Source organism: Scyliorhinus canicula, chromosome 11 (assembly GCF_902713615.1).
Source record: "Scyliorhinus canicula chromosome 11, sScyCan1.1, whole genome shotgun sequence".
In the NCBI taxonomy this organism is placed as follows: Eukaryota; Metazoa; Chordata; class Chondrichthyes; order Carcharhiniformes; family Scyliorhinidae; genus Scyliorhinus; species Scyliorhinus canicula.
Window position 1 is genome coordinate 85,611,654 of NC_052156.1, and position 24,528 is coordinate 85,636,181.

At 52.3% G+C, this 24,528-nt stretch overlaps 1 protein-coding gene across 1 annotated transcript in view; it reads left to right on the forward strand.

Moving 5' to 3' along the window:
* dnah1 (dynein, axonemal, heavy chain 1) overlaps positions 1 to 24,528 on the forward strand; it is a 995,196-nt gene that overhangs the window by 414,761 nt on the left and 555,907 nt on the right. The window contains 2 exon segments of the mRNA XM_038812191.1: positions 11,688 to 11,876; positions 15,644 to 15,749. Coding sequence (XP_038668119.1) covers positions 11,688 to 11,876; positions 15,644 to 15,749 — 295 coding nt within the window.

A 24,528-nucleotide genomic window follows, 5' to 3' on the forward strand; every position in this document is an offset into this window, starting at 1 on the left:
AGGCCAATACTTATCTGGATAAGGGAACTGCAGGATCAAGGAACAACGGCCTCTAGCTTTGTCCTGGATCCACAGGCTTCCAGTCGGTGTGGACTAAAGGGGTCAGGAGTGTCTACTCTCGTAGCCTGCGTTGTGTGACACTTACTTGATGGCGGCTGCTGGCCAGGCCTCTCCTCTCCGTGGTCAAGTTCGAGAGCTGCTACAAAGGTGTTCTTGTTGGGAGGGCCGGCAGAGAGAGAGAGCTGGGGTTCGGGTCTCTGTCTTATACCTCTCCCAGGGTCTCGCGTCCACCTGTGCGGACCCTCTATACACTCGCAATCGATTGGGTCTCTTCCCAATCGATTGATTTGAATTTCCCCAATAACGGGGCAGTCCCTCGATCACTGGGTGGTTCTTGGGGCTTATTGTTTTGGACTTCTCTTGGCGCCGAGAAGTCTGGCCTTCTATTCAATGTAGCGATTTGAGTTAACTTGTTTCCATTGTACCTGGGAATCACTGGGTATCGCCTCATTAGTATGCTAACTTGTTTTCTTTCACAGTGCTGTCTGGTTTCTGCAGCAGTCAGAATACACAAGCGCTTTGCAAGCTGCTTGCTTTTGCAACATATCCATTTTCCCTGCACTCTTCGTAATCTTCCATTTTGTGTTGGGCAGTGGCCACCCAGGTGGCTACAGCGAGTGCCGGGGAGGGGGGGTGAGAGCAAGTGCCGGGGAGGGGGGAGAGAGCGAGTGCCGGGGAGGGGGGTGAGTGCCGGGGAGGGGGGCGGGGGCAAGGGAAATCGTCCGCCTGGCCAGGTGCCATCCTCCAACAGTCGCGCCCATGCAGCCCATGGCACCTGGCTGCGCGGGGGAGGGGGGGGGGAGTGGGGGGTACGGGCAATGATGGCATGTTGTCGTCGTCTCCCCCCCCCCCCCCCCCCCCCCCCCGCAGTCCGTCATGTTTTCTGATCAGCCAGCGATGTTGGCCGCCGTGGCGGCAGCCGCTATCCTACATGTTGCCCTGGAGGAGGAGGAGGAGCGTGCCAGAGAGTCGGCGCAGGCTGCAGCAGAGAAGCATGCCACAGAGGGGCAGGCGGCAACCGCCCAAGCTGGGGGGCCACCCGCCCGACAGGACGAGGAGGAGGAGGAGCAGGGGGAGCACGAAGAGGAGGAGGAGCATGAGGAGAGGGAGGAGGACATTGTGGCGCCATGGCGACGGATACGCCGGAGGAGGCCCCATGTATACCGGCCCCGTTTGTCGTACCAGGACCTCACGGACCGGGAATGCAGGAGGAGACTCCGGGTGAGCCGGGAAACCGTGGCACACATCTGCCACCTGCTGGCACACCTGGCACCGCATGGCACTGGGGGAGGACACCCTCTCCCCATGTCCGTCAAGGTTACGGTGGCCCTGAACTTTATGCCACGGGGTCATTCCAGGCGGCGAGTGGGGACCTGTCCGGCATCTCGCAGACATCGGTGCACCGGTGCATCCGGCCAGTGACAGACGCCTTTTATGCCATTGCGGACCGCTACATCCGGTTCCCTGTGGACCAGGTGAGCCAGGATGCCCGGGCTGTGGGCTACTCTGCCGTGGCCTGTTTTCCCGTGGTCCAGGGGGCGATCGATGGGATGCACATCGCCATGCGACCACCTGCAGATAACAGGGCCGTGTTCACCAATAGGAAGGGGACCTATTCCATGAACATCCAGGTGGTCTGCAATCACCGCATGATTATCCTGCACGTCTGCGGCCGGTACCCGGGAAGTGTTCACGACTCGTACGTTTTGTCGCGGTCTTACATCCCCGGCATGTTCGAGGGACACCACCCCCGGCTGAGGGGCTGTTTGCTGGGCGACAGGGGTTACCCGTTGCGGTCGTGGCTGGTGACGCCTATACGGAGGCCACAGAGTGACGCGGAGAACAGCTACAATGATGCCCATGCAGCGACAAGGGGTGTGATAGAGAGGTGCTTTGGCGTGCTCAAAATGTGTTTCATATGACTGGACCTCTCTGGGGGGCCCTCCAGTACCCGCAAGATATGGTCGGCCACATCATTGCGGTGTGCTGTGTCCTGCACAACATAGCCCAGCAGAGGGGCGCTGTGCCGCAGGCAGAGGAGGGGGGGTGGAGGAGCAGCAGGAAGAGGCGCTGTCCTCCGCAGATGAGGGGGATGGGGGCAATGGTCAGGGCAGATGGGCAGGACATGGGCAGGTGGCTGCCCACCGTTACCGCCTGGGCCAGCGGGCACAGGACAGGCTGATAGCCGCCCGGTTCACTGACTAGGGGGCGTGGGAATCGGCGAGTATGGCCACATACCGCACACCATGGCAACATCCGACCGCCCTCACCCCCCCTCACCCACCCAGCACCAACACTCTCACCTCCCCTCACCCACCCACCACCAACCACACCCACCCCACCCGCATGCACACCATCCCTCCATTGCAGATCCACCTGCGGCACGACGGGCCGGGCTCACACGGTCGCCGGTGGAAGCGTGTCTATTGCAGGCCATGGAGGATGATGACGACCCGCTCTGCGATGAGCCCCTGGCTCCACATCGTTGGACAATGTCTGACCCATGGCCACAGTACCACCATCCACCCGGACCATCCCTGCATGCTGCCGTGACACTGCAGCGCACGGTCCCGTCCTCTGCCCAGGGGGATGGAGAAGGCAGCCCAGGGGGAGGGGGGGGCACACTCACCTGGGGCCAACGTAAGACCACCCCTCACACACACACACTGGCGCTCAACGTACATGACACCCCCGCACACTTTGGACAGAGCACAAAGGCAGCTTCTGTAGGTGTGAAAGTGATTTTTTTTTTTTTTTTTTAATTTTTTTTATTGGAATTTTTTGCAGAAAATATAACAAAAAGTATAGCAAAAAGCAGTAATATGCAACTAACAGCCCCATAACACCCACAATTCCCCCCATACCGTAACATCACATGTATCACATTCCCCCACCCCCCCCCCCAAACAAGAGAACTTAACCCTAAATTAAAATTAGATAAATCAAATTTAAATAAAATAAGCTAACATAATCAACGTCCCGTCCCCCCCCCCACCCCCGGGTTGCTGCTGCTACTGTCCCAGTACCCTATCGTTGAGCCAGAAAGTCGAGGAAAGGTTGCCACCGTTTAAAGAACCCTTGCACCGATCCTCTCAGGGCGAATTTAACCTTCTCAAGCTTAATAAAGCCCGCCATGTCATTGATCCAGGTCTCCATGCTTGGGGGCCTCGCGTCCTTCCACTGTAGCAAAATCCTTCGCCGGGCTACTAGGGACGCAAAGGCCAGCACACCGGCCTCTTTCGCCTCCTGCACTCCCGGCTCTACCCCAACCCCAAAGATCGCGAGTCCCCATCCTGGCTTGACCCTGGATCCCACCACCCTTGACACCGTCCTCGCCACCCCCTTCCAGAACTCCTCCAATGCCGGGCATGCCCAGAACATATGGGCATGGTTCGCTGGACTCCCCGAGCACCTGGCACACCTATCTTCACCCCCAAAGAACCTACTCATCCTCGTCCCAGTCATGTGGGCCCTATGCAGCACCTTGAATTGGATGAGGCTAAGCCGCGCACACGAGGAGGAAGAATTTACCCTCTCCAGGGCATCAGCCCATGTCCCGTCTTCGATCTGTTCCCCCAGTTCCCCCTCCCACTGAAAGTGATTTTAATAACAAACAGTCCATACACGTGCCCTAGCCCCTAAAACTCATCTGTGCCTTGCACCCATGCCAACTTACTCAGTGTCTAATTGTTTGGCCTTACGGGCCCTTTGGCAACGCGTAGGTGGTTCCCCAGACGGTACAGCAGAACTGGAGGTGGACTCCTGCGTTTCCTGCCCTCTGACTCGGGATCCCTTTGGCGGCCGTTTCCTGGGGCGGCCCGGCCTAGATGGACCAGGCTGAGGCTCTGGCGACTGGGATGGCGAGCTGCCAGCCTGTCCTGCCCGTTGCCCACCAGATGCACCTGGGACAGAAGGGGGCAGGAGTCCAAGGTGCTGAAGTGTTCCGGGACCTTCCCTACAGGGGGACCCGGGACGGGCACCAGCATCTCCCCCTCCCTCGGGGTGCCCGATGGCCCCCGGGCCTCTACATGGGTCGGGGTGTGAACGGACCGGCCATCCAACGTCCCCCCGACACCTGGCGCTGCCAGTCCTGGAGGCCCGTGCTGGTATCGACAATGGTCTGCGGGTTTACAGCCATGGAGCTCAGGGAGTTGCCTATCCCTGTCTGCGACCGTGCAACGCCGGCTATCACATGGGCAATGGCGCCGATGCCCTCAGCGATGGACTGCTGAGACTGGACCATGGCCTGCTGAGACTGGGCCATGGCCTGCAGAGACTGGACCATGGCCTGCTGAGACTGGGTCATGGCCTGCAGAGACTGGGCCATTGCCTGCTGGAACTGCGCCATGGCCTGCTGAGACTGAGCCACAGCGTTGAGCGCCTCTGCCATCTGCCGCTGGCTCTGGCTCATGGCTTCCTGTGAGAGGGAAGCCAAGTCATGGGCCACACACGCCGCCTTCACGGAATGCCCCCGGCCTCGCATCCTGCTCCCCATGTCTGACACCGTCGCACCCATTGCCTCCAACACGGGTGTCACCCGTGCGGTTTCGGCCTGGGTGGCACACATGACCAGCACCACTCCCAGCTCGGGCACACTCCTCCACCTGCGTCTGCAGCTGCTGCAAGCTAGCCAACATCCTCTTCCTTCGTCCCAGGTTTGGTGGCTGCATCGGGTCTATGGGTGGGTGTGGTAACTCCAGGAACCCCGGACCCGTCTGGGCGGCAGATGTTCGCTTGCGCCAGGATGCCTTCCGACCTCCCGGCCCCTCTGCTGCTCCTACCTCCACCTGCTGTACCTATACGGCTGTGTTGTGCGCACCAGTGACGCCTCATCACTAAAGTGCCCAAACGAGGTGGGTCTTTGCGATGATGGAGGGTGTTGGAGACAGCAGTGGCGTTGTGTCGTGAGCATCATCCGACTCAGAGTCCATGGTACTCGGGTGGCGCCTCGTCTCCACTGTGTATCAGTGTCCTGTATTTCGGTGTCATGTGTGTCAGTGTCCTGGGTAGGGCTGTCCTGGGTAGGGGTATCCTGGGTAGTGGTGTCCTGGGTAGTGGTGTCCTGGGTAGTGGTGTCCTGGGTAGTGGTGTCCTGGGTAGTGGTATCCTGGGTAGGGCTGTCCTGGGTAGGGCTGTCCTGGGTAGGGCTGTCCTGTGTAGGGCTGTCCTGGGTAGGGGTGTCCTGGGTAGTGGTATCCTGGGTAGGGCTGTCCTGGGTAGGGCTGTCCTGTGTAGGGCTGTCCTGGGTAGGGGTGTCCTGGGTAGTGGTGTCCTGGGTAGTGGTGTCCTGGGTAGTGGTATCCTGGGTAAGGCTGTCCTGGGTAGGGCTGTCCTGGGAAGTGGTACCCTGGCTCAGCTGTGACGGGGGCCTGTGGCTGCTCCCCTCATCACTGGGTGTCACACGCCTGCGTCACCGCACCCGCATGAGACGGGGGCGTCGTCTCCCTGTTGCTCCGGGTCTCTCCCTCTCTCGTGGCCGCCCTGGGTGTTCTGCGGGCGGTCCGCATCCGCGGGGACGGGTGCCTCGACATTTGGTCCTGCAATACACAATACAGCTGCATGGTTAGACACACGGGCGGTGATCGATGGATATGGGGAAGGGGGATATGGGAGATATGGGGGAGGGGGGATATGGGGGTGGGGGATATGGGGGAGGGGGATATGGGGAGGGGGGATATGGGGAGGGGGATATGGGGATATGGGGGAGGGGAGATATGGGGATATGGAGGAGGGGAGATATGGGGGAGGGGGGATATGGGGAGGGGGATATGGGGAGGGGGGATATGGGGGAGGGATATGGGGAGGGGGATATGGGGATATGGGGGAGGGAGATATGGGGAGGGGGATATGGGGTGGGGGGATATGGGGAAGTGGGGATATGGGGAGGGCGGATATGGGGAGGGGGGATAAGTGGGATATGGGGAGGGGGATTTGGGGGAGGGGGGATATGGGGGATATGGGGGAGGGGGGATATGGGGGAGGGGGAATATGGGGGAGGGGGATACAGGGGAGGGGGGATATGGGGAGGGGGATATGTGGGAATGGGGACGGGCCGTGGGTGGCTCACTTGGTGGTGGGCCCCCGACCTCTGCATCGGCAACCTCCCGGTCTTCAGGTCCGCCTGTCAGTTCCAGGGCCCTTTCCTCATGAACGGTGAGTGGTCTTTCATAAACTGGGACCCCTCCAGTCCTCTCACGCTCCCTGTTGTTGTGTGCGCGCTTCTCCTGTGGGTGGCAGAGGTAAAGGGCAACAGTGTTAGACAGGTATATGAATGCACACCAGCGGCTGCGTGTTAATTGGCAGAGGTACGCAGGACATTAGGGTTAGGGTTGGGTTAGCGTTGGGGTTGGCTGCACCTGGGGGCGTGCCGCACATCAGCGGGGGGGGGGGGGTACTCACCCTGGCTGCCCTGACAAGGACGTTCACCTTCTTGTGGCACTGATGGCCTCTGCCACCCCCCTCTACAGGCGCCGGCTGAGGTGTGCGGCGACCCTGCGGCCATGTCCGGGGTACAGGGCTTCAATCCTCTCCTGTACTGCGTCCAGGAGCGTCTCGATGTTGCGTTCCTGGAACTTCAGGGCTGTGCAGCGGGCGGCCATCTTAGCAGGTCTTCCGGGGGGGCGGTGTGGGGAGCGTCTTTTGTGCTTTGACGCCGCGCGGCGTCTGTGACGTGGCGCATCCACGGCGGTGGCGCCATCGCAAATGGCGTCACCCCGCTGCTAGCCCATTCGGGCCCGGAGACTTCGCGCCGTTTGGGGGGGCCCGACGCCAGAGTGATCCGCGCCGGTTCCCAGCCATCGCGCCGGTTTCGGAGAATCCTGCCCATGATGCAAGAACTTGTGTCAGTTGTATTGGTGGAGGAGTATTGTATTTTCCAGCTCTTCCATTTATTTGTCTTTGATTTTTTTACACAGCCTTTTCTCTCACTTCTTCCTTTCCTCCTTTGTCCTCTTCTCTTACTTTCTTTTTCTCCATCTCTGATATCTTTTGCCTTCCTCTCTATCTTATTCTGCTTCCCTGCATATTCTTTCAGATGAGTAATGATGGGTAATGTGCGGAATAGGACAGTGAAAGATTGACTGTCAGCAGCACTTTCGGTGGAAGTTGAAGGGAAAATGTGACCCGAGTAGTTCCTTTCCCATCCCTTTCCCTATCCATAGCATTTATATTAAATTTATATGTATAGAATCCCTACAGTACAGAAGGAGGCCATTCGGCCCATTGAGTCTGCACCGACCCTCTGAAAGAGCACTCTCCCTCGGCCCACTCCCCTGCCCTATCCCTGTAACTCCACCTAACTTGGACGTCTTTGGAAACTAAGGGGGAATTTGTCATGACCAATCCACCTAACCTGCACATCTTTGGAATGTGGGAGGAAACCTGGAGGAAAACCATGCAGATATGGGAAGAACTTGGAACCTCCACACAGTCACTCAAGGTCAGAATTGAACCCGGGTCCCTGGCGCTGTGAGGCAGCAGTGCTAACCACTGTGCCGCCGTGCACATATACCTATCATCTATACCTATCCCATCCTTTCACTTTTGTCCTTCCCACATCCCAGACTGTACCAGCATTTCACTCCCAACACATCTGTTATTCAATCCCAATGCTACCCCTTCCTCTTCCTTTTTGAACTACCCGCTGTTTGTTGCTCAGCTGCCAATTACCTCATCTTAACTCTCTACCAACCTCCCTGCCTCATTCACAACTCAGTAACCTACTTCAAATTATTCACCCTTTCTGATCTGTTCTCAAATTCAATTTCCCTCTATTTTGCTGTGCCTCAAAATTCAAGTTAAAAAATCAAATTAGAATGAGGAAGACTGACTCTCTCTCTCTCTCCCTCTCTTTGCCTTTCTGTTTGGGAATGATTTTAACCTTGTCAGGTGGAAACCACCTGAGTAAAGTTTTCCTTTAACTTCTGAAAAATTCCTTAACTGTCAAAAGTTAAAGAAAAACAGTTAATCATTTCAACACATGCATGCTGAGAAATTAGGGACGAAATTCTCCGACCCCAACGACGGGTCGGAGAATAGCGGGAGGGCCTTCCCGACATTTTTCCCGCCCTCCCGCTATTCTCCCCCCCCCCCCCCCGCCCAACTCCCGACACGAATCGCTGCCGCCGTTTTTTTACGGCCAGCAGCGATTCACAGCTGTTCGATGGGCCGAAGTCCCAGCCCTTTACGCTGTTTTTACGAACGGCAAACAGACCTGGTCTGGCCGTTCGTAAAAACGGCGGGAACAACTCGCTTTTTATAACCATGGCACCGATTGGCACGGCAGTACCACGGCCGTGCCAAGGGTGCCATGGGCCCACGATCGGTGGGCACCGATCGCGGGCAGCGGGCCCGATGCCCGCGCACTATTTTTCCTTCCGCCGCCCCGCAGTATCCATTCGCGGGGCGGCTGAGGGGCATCCCGGCCCGCGCATGCGCGGGTTTCGCGCAAATACACGATGACGTCATCCGCGCATGCGCGGGTTGGAGTCTTCCAATCCGCGCATGCGCGGCTGACATCATATGACGCGTCAGCCGGCGCTAACTCCGGCAAGCGGGCTTAACGAAATTCGTTAAGCCCGTGATGCCGGAGCTTGCGGCGTCGGGCTGCTAGCCCCGACCGGGGACCAGAATCGGTTCCCGGTCGGGAAGGGGCGCGCTGGCGTCAAACCCGCCCGGGTTTGACGCCAGCCTTACGATTTCTCCCGTTTTGGGAGAATCGCGCCCTAGGTACAATATGCCTGTTTAAATGGCACAATCCACATTTAGCTAGAAAACTCCCCAATGATGAACAAAAATATCAAGTCCAACCCCAGGCTTGTTTGCAACAACAGAAACCTTCAATTCAAAACGTTAATGAAGGGACAGAATTCAACTTAATTGGCAATTTTTAATCACATTTTTGTTAAATATATTTTTTATTTTTGAATTTTCTTTAAATGTCAACTTTGGATAATACAAATTTTTATTATTGAGAAAAATCATAACATTTACTTAAGATTTTTAAGATTGACAAATGTGTTTTACCTCCAGAATACTGCTTGATTCAAAATACTGTAATGACCAATTGTAGAAAAATTGACTTAAAATCTTTTTGTACAATATAAACATGTACTTAAAAGTGACTAACCAATGCCCCTCTACAACTCCCCTGTTGAGGAGGGTGGAAAATTAGCCGGTTCCATGTTGAGCAGGAAGCGGATCGGCTCTGGGGAAGGTGATAATCCCAAAAAGGACCTTGAACTGGCTAACAGTATTCTTGAATTTTCGTGTGTATGAGTATCTCTGCTTTGAGAAAGCTTTCATTGATCCCTTTTGAGGATCACTGTTTTTTTAAAATGTATTTTTTGACAAACATGTATCAAAACAGGTTATAGCAAATAAACACCCCGGGAAACATACTTCCCAACAATCAACTACACAGTCTGTACAGATTTTTCCCCTTTTTCACCCTCCCCCCACACCCCGTGACAAACTGCTCCTTAAACATGGTCACAAATATCCCCCACCTTTCCTCAAACCCCCCTGCTGAGCTCCTTAACTCATACTTTATCTTCTCAAACCACAGGAAGTCCTAAAGGTCACTCAACCAAGTCACTACCCCCAGCGGTGATGCCGACCACCACTCCGGCAAAATTCACCACCGTGCAATCAGAGAGGCGAAGGCCACAACATCAGCCTTCCTCCTCTCCATGAGCTCTGGCTTCTCTGAAACCCCAAATATCGCCACCAAAGGGTCCGGGTCCACTCCCTCCTCCACTATCCTGACTAAGACCGCGAACACTCCGCCCAGAATCTTCTCAATTTTTCGCAATCCTAAAACATGTGCGCATGATCCGCTGGCCCCCGACCAGACCTCTCACACCCATCTGCTACGCCCCTGAAAGAACCGACTCATTCTCGGCAGAGCCATATGCACCCAAACCTTAAATTGTATCAGGCTCATCCTTGCACACAAGGAGGTCCCATTTACACTTCGCAGTGCCTCACTCCATACTTCCCAATTGATCTCCCCTCCCACCTCCGCTTCCCATTTCTCCTTGATCTTTACATACTGCTCACCTCATTGCTCCCCCAGCCACTTATATATATCCCCAATTCTTCCCTCCCCTCCCACATCCGGAAGCAGCAGTCGCTCCAGCAGGGTGTAACCCGGTAACCTAGGGAACCCCCTCCAGACCTTTTGCGCAAAGTCCTTAACCTGCAGATACCTGAACTCACTCCCCCTTGATGTGGAGATGCCGGCGTTGGACTGGGGTAACACAGTAAGAAGTCTTACAACACCAGGTTAAAGTCCAACAGGTTTGATTCAAACACAAGCTTTCGGAGCGCAGCTCCTTCCTTCACCTGAGGAAGGAGCTGCGCTCCGAAAGCTCGTGTTTGAATCAAACCTGTTGGACTTTAACCTGGTGTTGTAAGACTTCTTACTGTGCTCACCCCAGTCCAACGCCGGCATCTCCATATCATGGCTACCATCGACACCGCAAACTGCCGGCTCAAAGTGGAGAGGATCTCCAGGAAGATTGCGCATATATACACTGACATTAAGTTTCTACAAAGATGCAAAAAAGCAGACAGAATCACCTGAGGAAGGAGCTGCGCTCCGAAAGCTCGTGTTTGAATCAAACCTGTTGGACTTTAACCTGGTGTTGTAAGACTTCTTACTGTGCTCACTCCCCCTTGGCAGCTCTACCCTCTCCCTTAGCTCCTCCAGACTGGTGAATCCTTCCCCCAAATACAAATACCTCACCTTGACCAGCCAGAACATTCATTTTCACCACTTGGGCCCTCCCCGCCAACATTAAGTATCTTACCTCTTAAGATCCTCCCTGGCCTCCTCCACCAGCTTTGTTAAGTTCCACTGATGGAGCCCCATCCATTCCCTTGCTACCTGAATCCCCAAATACCTAAACCTATCCTTCGCTACCGTAAATGGCATCCCCCCTAAAGTAGCCCGCTGTCCCACCTCATTCACCGGGAATACCTCGCTTTTCCCTACATTCAGTTTGTACCCCGAGAACCCTCCAAACCTCCCCAACAGGCCCATAATCCTTCCCATACGCTCCAACGGATCTGAAACATACAGCAAGAGGTCATTGGCATTTGAGGATCACTATTTAGGCTACTGTCTCCCTATTATGACTAGGTAGTGTGTGTATGACATTTGCTCCGTCCGATGGCACATAAATTTCATAATCCAGGTTCTACAGCTAGTGTAGAAACTCAATTTGAATATTTCAGAAATTTAAAACCTATTTCGGGTGGCACCCTGGAAGGCTAAATGTTGCCTTTGAATTTGAGTGCACCAGAAAATTAATCAAATCTAACCCCAGTTTTTCCCTGGCCATGAGTTGCATTTCCTCCACTTCATCTCTTCAACCTGAAAAAGGATTTAAAGTGTAGTGAATGAAAATATCACTTCATTACAGTAAAAGGTATCATGCGAATTGTCTTAAAATACAATTTCAATAAAGCTCAATATTGCAAATAACTCATCCCATATAAGACTTATAAATGGAATATACTTTTAATTCACTTGTCATCTTTTAACTTCACAAAATCAAAGTTTCGAGCTTCTTTTTGTTTAGTGTTATTGAAATGGATTTTGAAACACCTCTTTCTGTTTCTAGGTGCTACCTCACATTAACTGGTGCTTTGCATCTTAAATTTGGTGGTGCACCTGCTGGACCTGCTGGCACAGGAAAAACTGAAACTACCAAAGACTTGGGGAAAGCCCTTGCAATACAGACTGTCGTTTTCAACTGCTCTGACCAGCTGGATTTCTTAGCAATGGGAAAATTTCTTAAAGGTTTGGCCAGGTATGAGATGGTGCAGGATACTGGTGTTCCCATGCTCTCGGCCATGGAAGCTAGATTGATTTTAATGTAGATAAATGTATTGCTTAACCCCCTTGGAATGTATCATTGAAAGTTTCCAGTTAGCAGAGCATGACTTATAATTATATAGAACCTTTGATATAATAAAATGTCCCAAGGTGCTTTACAGGATCAGTATAAATCAAAATATGACAGCAAGCTACATATGGAGATATTAGGTCAAATGACTAAAAGCTTTGTCAAGGTCATGTTTGTCCAACCTTTTTGTGTCTGTGGGGGTGGGGGGGGGGGGGGGGGGCACATTTGGATATTATCCTCACTCAAGGGACTGTAGAGAACATTTCTGAAGCTATGCAGCCTTTTCCATTATGTAAATAAAAGAGTCTAGTGTCAGAAGAATGACCTGGGCGAGATTACTACTTGATGATGAGGAGTAAACACATTTTTTTCTCTAAGCAACCTTCATTGTCGAGAACGAACAACTTCTCCGGTAAGAAAAAAAATGCCTCCCTTTGGTAAACTTTAATTCTATGATGTAAGCGGAGAAGACTGGGCCCAATACATAAGAGTGCATGCTTTACTTTTTGCGGGCTAATAATATTAATGGAGATGAAAAACAGAAAGTGATCTTCCTGACATTCAGCGTGATAAAAATCACATAATTACGACCAAAGTCGCCCTGATAATGGTGGAACTGCTAGTAAATGGTCATCCATTTAAAAATAAGGTGGACTTGGGAGCTGCGGTCTCCGTTATCGGGGAGCAGACATATGATCACCTCCAAACTGGTATTCAGCACTTGAGCTTAGAAGATACGAAGGCCTGACTAGCTACTGACACGGGGGAACAATTACGAATAAAGGACACCACAATGACTCCCAGTGACTTACAGGCAGCAATCAGCCTGACTTCCACTCATCGTTGTGCGGGGACAAGAACCAAACCTAATGGGGAGAGATTGGCTCCAGCGAATTAGGCTGAACTGGTTGGAGACCTTCAGGCTGGGTGTGGGAGGACTGTATGGAGTCATCATCAAATACCCTGAAGTTTTCCAGGAAGGACTTAGGAAAATAAGAGGAGCCAAAGCCAAGATTTATGTTCACCTCGATGCTACACCCAAATATTTTAGAGCGAGACTGCTTCCATACTCCCTATTGGAAAAGGTGAAGACTGAACTTGGGCGCCTTGGAAAATCTAGGCATAATAGGTACAGTTTTCAGAGTCTGACAAGCCTGTCGTCCTTCTCGTTAAACTAGAGAAATTGGCTTGCCTCTGTGGAGATTAGGTGGCACAGTGGTTAGCACTGCTACCTCACAGCATCGGGGATCTGGATTCAATTCCGGCCTTGGGTGACTGTGTGGAATTTGCATGTTCTCCCACTGTCTGCATGTGTTTCCTCCGAATGCTCCAGTTTCCTCCCACAGTCCAGAGATGTGTGGTTCAGGTGGATTGGCCATGCTAAAATAGCCCCTTAGCTTCCAAAGGTGTGCAAGTTAGATGGCGGTATAGGTGAAGGAGTGGGCCTAGGTGGGGCGCTCTTTCAGACTGTCGGTGCAGGCACGCCTTAGCCTACTTCGCACTGCAGAGATTCAGTTAATTAAAAGTTAACAGTCAATTGGGCTTCCAAACTAAATAGATACCCCATGCCTTGAATCGGACACCAAGTTACCAGGTAGCAAGATGTTCACGAAGTTGGATTTAAGCCACGTCTATCTTCAACTTGAATTAAACGAGCCTCCTGGAAGTATGTTACAATCAACACACACAATGGCCTATATGAGTACACTCGTTTGTCCTTCAGGGTCTCATCAGTGTGCATCATATTCTAACAGAACATGGAGAACATACTGCAAGGATTACCCAAAGTGGTAGTGTACTTGGATGAATTCCTGGTCATTGAGACTTCAGAACAAGAGCAGCTGAGAAACCTAGAAGAAATCTTGCAGAGGTTCTCGAGAGCTAGATACAGCTGTATAGTAAGAAATGTGTTTTTCAAGCAAATGAAGTGGTCTACTTGGGCTATTGGGTGCATAAAAAAGGTTTACATCCAGTAGAGAACAAGGTGCAGGCCATCAAGGAACCACCAACTCCAAGAAACACCACGGGGTTAAAAACATTCCTGGGATTAGTAAATTATTACATGAAATTTATCCCGAATTTAGCCTTCTTACAGACCCCCTTGCATGCTTTACTATAGAAGTACAATAGATGGTCTTGGGAGGCATTACAGGCTAGGCTTTCAATAACGTTAAACAATTGCTGTCATCCAACTTATTAGCCCATTTTTACCCGAAGAAGGAACTTGTTTTGACATGAGATGCTTCTGCGTACGGGGTTGGGGTAGTACTTTCACTGGTACTTTCGCTGGAAAGACGGAATATGAAGGCCTATTGCATATGCATTTAGGACCCTTTTCAAATTGAGAAAGAGGGCTTGGTGTAAAAAGTTTCATCAATATGCCTGCGGTAGGCATTTCGTAATATTAGCATCCCACAAGCTGGGAATCTTTAATGCGAATAAGGTAATTCCACCTATTGGCTCTGCGCGGATCAGCAGTATCCGGCCCCTGTAACTTGAAGCTTATGAATACCTTTCAGTGCACACCCTGGAACCGGGATATTTAATGCTGATGCGTTGAGTCGCCTCCCACAAGCTCGGCTCCTTTACCAGCATTGGAAGAGATCATGATGACCTTAAATTTTTTAGAGATTTTGCCAGTGTCCACAAGGCAAACTAAAGCCTGGACACAAAAAGATCCAACTCTGTCTAAACTAAAATACACGATCCTGAATGGTGGATTCCGCAGACAGACCTCAGAAGAAAAGAAACCCTATCTGACTAAGGAAGACAAACTCAGTGTTGAGGATGGTATCATTTTCTGGGGGTCCCAGGTAGTTGTCCCTCATCCAAGGTGGCATCCAATTCTTATGGAACGACGTAATGGCCACCCTAGAGTATCAAAAATGAAATGTTTGCCAGGAGCTACATCTGGTGCCCACCCTCAACTCAGGCATCTTAGACTTGGTGAGACGGTACGATCTATGTCGGAGAATCAATGGCTCCCTCCCTGAGTCTTCCTACATGAATGGGAGTCGCCTGGCAGGCCATGGGTGGAAGTGCACACAGACTTTATTGGCTCCATATTTTTGATCCTGGTAAATGGACATTCCAAATGGGTAGAGATACACCGCATGAGCTCCACTATCTGCCACCCTACAATACAGAAATTATGACAGAGTTTCTGTATGGATGAAATACCAGAAGTCCTGGTTCTAATAACACCTTCAGCAGCATTGAGTTCCAAAGCATCACGCCAACCAATGCCATCCAACACATCAAGAAATCTTACAACACCAGGTTAAAGTCCAACAGAACTTTTGGACTTTAACCTGGTGTGTAGGACTTCTTACTGTGCTCTCCCCCGTCCAACGCCGGCATCTCCAGATCAGACACATCATTGATGTTTCAATCAGTTTTAACCACATACTTACCCATTTAGCGCTAATTCAGCCACTCATTATCTATAGAATTGTATCTACCTGTTTGCATTTACAATGCATAAATTTCTATTTCTAACTATATCTCACACTGTATATATTTCTCTTTGGATATGTCTGAATTATAAAATCTCACACCGTATTGCCTACATCTCAACCATTCTTTATTCTTTGCATTCTAGTTTGCCAATTTATGACAGTCCAAATAAATTAGTGTCATCTAACTAATAGCTTCTTGTGATGCTTTTCCAGTTCAGGAGCCTGGGCTTGCTTTGATGAGTTTAATCGGATTGATATTGAAGTTTTGTCAGTGGTGGCACAACAGATCACAACAATTCAGAAAGCCCAGGAACAAAGGGTGAGTTCGGACTTATATTTACTATTAATGCAGAACAGTCTTTTTCTTAAGGCTATTTAATCTACCTTGGTGATCCACACAAGAGTCGCGAACAATTATAATATTCAGGCAGAGGTAGAGGTTAATGGAACCAGAGCGTGAAAACATAACCCAGTACCAAAATGAACATCATGGAAATATCCAACCCACCCAGTATTATTCTATACTCATGCTAATTTAAATTCAAGTGACAGAAAAAAAAATTGAAAGAGTTAAGCATTTAAAAAAAAATGATTTTGTAATAAATTTTATTGGCAGCTATTTAAAATACATTACATTTGTACAAATACAAGAATGGAGACAAATAAAATGTTTTTGAAAAATATTCAATACAGACACACTGAAGGGATTCAGATCTTCAGAAGTGAATTCTTATCCAAAGAAACCGAACAAATTGGGCAACAAATGCATTTCATGAAACCATGGTTTTAAGACTAAGGGCTGAGTTCTCCATTCGGGAGACTAAGGGCGAGATTCTCCACAAATGCGGAGAATTGTAAAGGCTGCCGTGGGACAGGCCATGACCCACGGCAGCCTTCACGCCCACTTCCGGAGCCGATTCTCCCCCCCGGGCGGGGCTAGGAGCGCGGCCTCGTGCATCACGGTGGGTCATCAAGGCCGCACGTCAAGCATCATGCCGGCATCGGCCGCGCATGCGCAGGTTGGACAACGCCAACACGCGCATGCGCAGTTGGCGTCTTTTCCCTCAGCCGCCCCGCAAGACATGGCGGCTTGATCCTGCGGGGCGGCGGAGGGAAACGAGTGCGTCCGTTACGGACGCACGGCTCTTGATCGGTGGGCACCGATCGCGGGCCTATGCCCCCCTTGGCATGGCCGTGGTACTGCCCTGCCAATTGGGCCCCCAGATGCCCCAAACGGGCATCTGGCACCTGTTTCACGACGGCAGCAAGCAGGTGTGTTTGCTGCCGTGTTGAAACGGGCGTGAAGGCCCGGCCCCTCGGCCCATTGGCCTCGAAGAATCGCCGCTCGCCGTAAAAAACGGCGAGTGGCGATTCGTGGCGTGGGTTGGGCATGGAGGGGGGGTGAATAGCGGGAGGGCGTGAAAAATGTCAGGAGGCCCTCCCGCTATTCTCCCACCCGGCGTGGGGGACGGAGAATCGCGCCCTTAGTGCTCCCACCAGCGAGGACTTGCTACTAGTTTCTGCTGGCACTAGGTGGTGCCCAGCTGCGATTCCCTCTCCTTTACCATACTAATGTATGCTTGGAAGGAGAGCTTGCCGGATTCCATCGGAATCCCGGTATCAGTCTGCCATTTTGATACTGAGGGCCAGCATTAGCCACTTCCTATGGTTGACAGTTCCTTATCACATCAAAAGTAGCTAAATGCTTTCACTTCCTCTTTTTCACAGATTAACAATCTACCAATCATCTGTCTCTGGAGTAATAAAACTGTCACTCACTGGTGAATGCAATGTATTGCTGTGTGAAATTCTAGCCCTTTAATCAAATGCAAACTTGTGCATCCTCTGATTTGCATCCTCCTGCTTGGTGGGGGGGGGGGGGGGGGGGGGTGTTACTCACTGTCCTTGCCAGCAGAGGACCAGAGCATCGGAATGGGGTTTCCACAGAAATGTAGAAAGAATGAAAATATGTATATGGTCCTAAAATAGGCTTTTCATTTATCCAACCCATTCACTAAAACTCAATCTGTTCAGATAGTCAGTTGATCTCTTGATATTAAACCATCTCAGTCTTCTGAGGTTCCATGGTGTCCTTTTAAATGTGTTGGATAAATGTTTTGCTCCATCGCAGTTAACCTGTCTGTATTTATTCTAGTTCCCCTAGTTGGTGATGGATCTGTGTCTTTTTTTGTGGCATTTATTACTTATACCACTGAAAGTGGGTGAAAGTAATATTTTCACACTTGTTTGCCTGTAACCAATATATCTCAAAAATGAATGGACAGAATTTAACAAATCTTGATACACAGATAAGATATTGCCCAAGGAAGAATTATTAGTGTTTGGTAAAGATACAAATGCAAATCTAGATCCTTGAATTTTTTTTTAACGATTTGTTAACATTTGGACCTATAGTATAACCTATAGTAGATGAGGAAAAGAAATGAAAAATAGACCAGGAATAAAACCAGGCCAGGAGAAGTCGAAATTTGGAGGAAATCAAATCATACAGAAAATGTGGAGGAATTATGAGGAAATATTTTGAGATCAGATGAAGGGAAGGGGCGGCTGACATCAGAGAGGATGAAGAAGGTTTGGAGTGGAAAAACAAAGTTGGAAACCAGGAAAGGAATGGTGGATGGGGAAATGGGCTTTTACTTTAATCCACTGCCAATTTGGGAGTGTTTGGTGTACAATACTTCACATGGATTTTTTGTGTTTCGGGGAGGTGCAAGAACAAATCTTGAAGGTGGCAGGATAAGTTGAGAAAGCTGTTAAAAAAGCATATCGGCCCATTGGGCTGGATTCTCCGTTTTGGAGAGTAAATCCCCACGCCGACGTGAAAACTATGGTCTTTTCCGCCGGGAAACCTGGTGCAAAATGGCCACCGATTGCTCGTTTTGCTGGGAGCTAGCAGGGAGGCAGCGTAGCGCTCACAGCTCTAGTTGCCAATACGGCCCTGAGCACTTCCGGTTCTGTGGCCACGCATGCGCACGGCGGCTGCCTACAGCGGCCACGCCGTGCTCCATGACGGACCCAGCCCGTGGACCCGGACCGCAAAGGTAGTGCTCCCCTTCGGCTGCTCGCGCACCCTGGACCGCCTGTCCACAGTGCCCCCAGCCCTGAATGAAGCCCCCTCTGCTCGCGGATCAGCCCTCCCCCGACTGCGGTGACCCTGGACTTAGTCCGCAGCCACCACACAAGGTTCTCGGACGGTGTGAGCACATGTAACCCATACTGTTGGGAACTCGGCTGGTCGAGAATGGAGCATCGCGGGCTAGCCTTAGGCAATGATTGGCCTGAGGCCGTGGATAATTGGCGCAGCGTATTCCTAGAGTACGCCGCTTTTCATAGGGCGGAGAATATAAAAAATGGCGCTGCTCCTGATATTGGCGTGATGCCATATTTTCTGCCCCGTCGTCGAACGCGATTTTGGAGCCGGGGAGCGCAGAATCCAGCTCATTGGGCGCGATTCTCCCAGAGGGGGAGAAATCGTAAGGCTGGCGTCAAATCCGGGCGGGTTTGACGCCAGCCCCCCCCTCCCCGACTAGGAACCGATTCTGGTCCCCGGTCGGGGCTAGCATGCCGCCGCCGTAAACTCCGGCATCGCGGGCTTAACGAATTTCGTTAAGCCCGCTTTCCAGAGTTTGCGCCGGCTGACGCGTCATATGACGTCAGCCACGCATGCGCGGATTGGAAGACTCCAACCCGCGCATGCGCGGATGACGTCATCGCGCATTTGCGCGAAACCCGCGCATGCGCGGGCCGGGATGCCCCTCAGCCGCCCCGCGAAGTGATACAGCGGGGCGGCGGAGGGACAAAGAGTGCGCGGGCATCGGACCCGCTGCCCGCGATCGGTGCCCACCGATCGCGGGCCCATGGCACCCTTGGCACGGCCGTGGTACTGCCATGCCAATCGGTGCCATGGTTTTAAAAATCGGCACTTTACGGCCGTTTTTACGAACGGCCAGACCAGGTGTGTTTGCCGTTCGTAAAACAGCCGTAAAGGGCTGGGAACTCGGCCCATCGGACAGCTGAGAATCGCTGCTGGCCGTAAAAAAACGGCGGCAGCGATTCGTATCGGGAGTCGGGCGTGGGGGGGGGGGGAGAATAGCGGGAGGGCGTCGGACGAGCGTGGCCGTAAAATTTTACGAGCCACGCTATTCTCCGCACCGTCGTGAGTGCGGAGAATTGCGCCCATTGTCTTTAGTACAAATTGTAAGATTAAGTTGTGCTTAATCTTAATTTAAAAATTAGTTAGGCCTCAGCTGGAAGAATGTCAAGTTCTTGGTGAAGATGCAAAGGAGATTTACTTGAATAGTAAAGGGATTGAGGGATTCACTTATGTGGATAACCTGTCAAAGCTGGGTTGTTCTCCTTGGAGCAGGGAATGTTAAGAGAAGAGTTGAAATAATTTTTATTGAAAAATATTGAATTTATACAACAATAACGAACCATAATAAAATACCAAAAATAACAATAATATTAGCAATCATAAACATTCGCCCCACCTCCATGAACAACAATGCAAATTAACACGATATTAAGTTACATAATAGAAACGACAATAAGGAACACCCCCCCCCCCTCCCCGGGTTGCTGCTGCTATTGACCAAGATACCTATCTTTGAGCCAGGAAGTCCAGAAAAGGCTGCCATCGTTTATAGAACCCTTGTATTGATCCTCTCAGGGCAAATTTGACCCTTTCCAATTTTATAAATCCCGCCATGTCACTGATCCAGGTCTCCACACTTGGGGGCCTCGCATCCTTCCACTGTAGCAAGATCCTTCGTCGGGCTACCAGGGACGCAAAGGCCAGGACACTGGCCTCTTTCGCCTCCTGCACTCCCGGCTCTACCGCAACTCCAAAAATCGCGAGTCCCCACCCTGGTTTGACCCTGGATCCAACCACCCTCGACACCGTCCCCGCCACCCCCTTCCAGAATTCTTCCAGTGCTGGGCATGCCCAGAACATATGGGCGTGGTTCACTGGACTCCCCGAACATCTGGTGCACCTGTCCTCACCCCCAAAGAATCTACTCATCCTAGTCCCGGACATGTGGGCCCGGTGCAGCACCTTACATTGGATGAGACTAAGCCTCGCACATGAGGAGGAAGAATTGACTCTCTCCAAGGCATCAGCCCAAGTTCCGTCCTCTATCTGCTCCCTGAGTTCCTACTCCCATTTAGCCTTCAGCTCCTCCACTGACGACTCCTCCACCTCCTGCATTACCTTATAGATGTCAGACACCTTCCCCTCTCCGACCCACACCCCCAAAAGCACTCTGTCCATCGTCCCCCACGCGGGCAGCAAAGGGAATCCCTCTACCTGTCGCCTAGCAAACGCCTTTACCTGCAAGTAACTGAACATGTTCCCTTGGGGAAGCCCAAATTTATCTTCCAGTTCCCCCAGGCCCGCAAACCTCCCGCCAATAAACAGGTCCCTCAATTTAATGATGCCCACCCTCTGCCACCCCCTAAATCCCCCATCCCTGTTCCCTGGGATGAACCGATGATTGCCACCCAATGGAGCCTCCATCGAGCCCCCTGTTTCCCCCCGATGCCGTCTCCACTGTCCCCAGATTCTTAGGGTCACCGCCACCACCGGTCTCATGGTAAACCTCTTAGGGGAGAGCGGCAACGGCGCCGTTACCATGGCACCCAGGTTTGTACTTCTACATGACGCCATCTCCATTCTTTTCCACGCCGCTCCTCCCCCCTCCATCACCCATTTCCGCACCATTGACACATTGGCCGCCCAATAGTACCCCAGAAGGTTGGGCAGCGCCAGCCCACCTCTATCCCTTCCTCGCTCCAGGAACACCCTCTTCACTCTCGGAGTCCCATGTGCCCACACAAAGCTCAAAATACTGCTAGTCACTCGCCTAAAGAAGGCCCTGGGTATAAAGATGGGCAGGCACTGAAAGAGGAACAAGAAACTAGGAAGCACCGTCATTTTGACGGACTGTACCCTCCCCGCCAACGACAATGGCAGCATGTCCCATCTCTTGAACTCCTCCTCCATCTGATCTACAAGTCTGGTGAAATTATGTTTGTGAAAAGTCCCCCAGTCCCTGGCCACCTGCACCCCCAGGTAAAGCTCTCCCCTGCCCGCCTAAGTGGGAGCCTACCAATTCCTTCCTCCTGGTCTCCAGGGTGCACCACAAACACCTCACTCTTGCCTAAATTTAATTTATAACCTGAAAAGGTCCCAAACTCAGCTAGCAGCTCCATCACCCCCGGCATCCCTCCCACCGGGTCCGCCACATACAGTAACCGGTCATCGGCATACAACGACACCCTATATTCCTCCCCACCTCGCACCAAACCTCTCCACCTCTCTGAATCCCTCAACGCCATCGCCAGCGGCTCGATTGCCAGTACAAACAACAAGGGAGTCAGGAGGCAACCCTGCCTGGTCCCTCGGTAAAGCCGGAAGTACTCCGACCTCCTCCCATTCGTGGCCATGCACGCCATCGGGGCCTCATATAGCAGCCTTACCCATCTAATGAACCCTTCACCAAATCCAAACCTCTCCAACACCTCCCATAAGTACCCCCACTCCACTCTATCGAAGGCCTTCTCCGCATCCAGCGCCACCACTATCTCTGCCTCCCCCTCAATCGCCGGCATCATGATGACATTCAACAATCGCCGCATATTCGTGTTCAGCTGCCTTCCCTTCACAAAGCAGCACGGTAGCATGGTGGTTAGCATAAATGCTTCACAGCTCCAGGGTCCCAGGTTCGATTCCCGGCTGGGTCACTGTCTGTGTGGAGTCTGCACGTCCTCCCCGTGTGTGCGTGGGTTTCCTCCGGGTGCTCTGGTTTCCTCCCACAGTCCAAAGATGTGCGGGTTAGGTGGATTGGCTATGCTAAATTGCCCTTAATGTCCTATAAAATATAAGGTTAATGGGGGTGGGGTTGTTGGGTTACTGGTATAGCGTGGATTCGTTTACTTGAGTAGGGTGATCATTGCTCGGCACAACATCGAGGGCCGAAGGGCCTGTTCTGTGCTGTACTGTTCTATCTATCTAAAACCTGTCTGGTCCTCGTGCACAACCCCTGGCACACAGTCCTCTATCCTGGTGGCCAGGATTTTTGCCAGCACCTTGGCATCTACGTTGAGGAGAGATATGGGCCTGTATGAACCACACTGCTGGGGGTCCTTGTCCCTCTTTAAAATTAACGAGATCAGCGCCCGCAACATCGTCAGGGGCAAAGCCCCCCCTTCCCACGCTTCATTGAGTGTCCGCACCAGCAAGGGGCCCACGAGGTCCACAAACTTTTTATAAAATTCCACCGGGAACCCATCCGGCCCCGGTGCCTTCCCTGACTGTATCTGCCCGATCCCCTTAACTAGCTCCACCAGCTCAATCTTCGCACCCAACCCCTCCACCTGCTCCTCCTGCACCTTCGGGAAAGAAAGCCCGTCGAGGAACCTCTCCATTCCCCTCCTCTCCCCCGTTGGCTCCGACCGGTACAGTTCCCCGTAAAAGTCCTTGAAGACCTCATTCACCTCTACCCCCATCCGCACCACATTCCCACTCTTGTCTCTCACTCCAGCAATTTCCTTAGCCGCATTCCGCTTGTGGCGCTGATGAGCCAGCATCTTACTCGCCTTTTCACCATGTTCGTACACTGCCCCTTGTGCCTTCCTCCACTGTGCCTCCGCCTTTCTAGTGGTCAGCAAATCAAATTTAGCCTGCAGGCTGCGCCTCTCCCCCAACAGTCCCTCCTCTGGTGCCTCTGCATACCTCCTGTCTACCTCCAGCATCTTTCCCACCAGTCTATCCCTCTCACTCCTCTCGCTCCTCTCCCTGTGTGCCCGGATGGATATCAGCTTCCCACGAATCACTGCCTTCAGGGCATCCCAGACCACCCCCACCTGAACCTCCCCCGTATCATTCACCTCGAGGTACCCCTCAATACTTGCCCGGACCCTCCTACACACCTCCTCCTCCGCCAACAACCCCGCATCCAACCGCCACAACGGGCGCTGGTCCCGCACCTCCCCCATCTCCAACTCTATCCAATGCGGAGCGTGGTCGGAGATTGCAATGGCCAAATACTCGGCCTCCTCCACTCTCAGATCAGTCCCCTACTCACCACGAAGAAGTCTATCCGAGAGTAGATCCTATGTATGTGGAGAAGAAAGAGTACTCGCGTGCCCTCGGCCTCACAAACCTCCATGGATCCACCCCACCCATCTGGTCCATAAACCCTCTCAGTACCTTGGCCGCCGCCGGCCTCCTACCCGTCCTAGAGCTGGACCGATCCAGTGAAGGATCCAACACCGTATTGAAGTCCCCCCCCCCATGATCAGACCTCCCGCCTCCAGATCCGGGACCCGTCCCAACATACGCCTCATAAAGCCCGCATCGTCCCAATTTGGGGCATACACACTAGCAAGTACCACCTTCTCTCCTTGTAGCCTGCCCCTAACCATAACATACCTACCCCCCTTATCCGCCACCACCTCCGATGCCTCAAACAATACATTTTGGCCCGACCCAGTCCCCACAGCGACAACACCTCACCTCTGTCCCCACAGCCCCCACCAGCTCCTTCCTGACCCTACCAGCAGCACCCCGGTATTCCCCTTTCCCCCCCTCCTTTCCCCTCCAGGCTAGGAACCCTCCTAGCCGCGAACCGTCCTCCCTTGTACTTCCGTGTGTCAGCTAACTTCTGCTGACCCCGGAAACTCCCGCCAATAACCCGACCCTTCCCAAAGTGGGATCATCCCCCAATCTATCCCTCCTCCAGGCCCCGCTCCAGCGCGGGGAAGAACCAGTTAAGGCCCCGCCTCCCCCATCATCGTCTCCGCCCCCCAGCCCTGCAGCGATGGAAACCAGAGGAAAGCCCGCGCTTTCGCACTGCCCCACCACACCCTTCTGACGCAGCTCCCAAATACCAGCCCCACTCCATACCCCCAACCCGACATAGAATACAACAAACCCCCCCAACCCTCCCCGCAAGATACAAAACTCAAACAATGCCCCACAGCAAAAAAACATAACAGAACATCACCCCCATAAATAACCATATCAAAATTGCAAAAGTACAAAAAAAAGAGAACACAGCAACAGCAGAAACCAG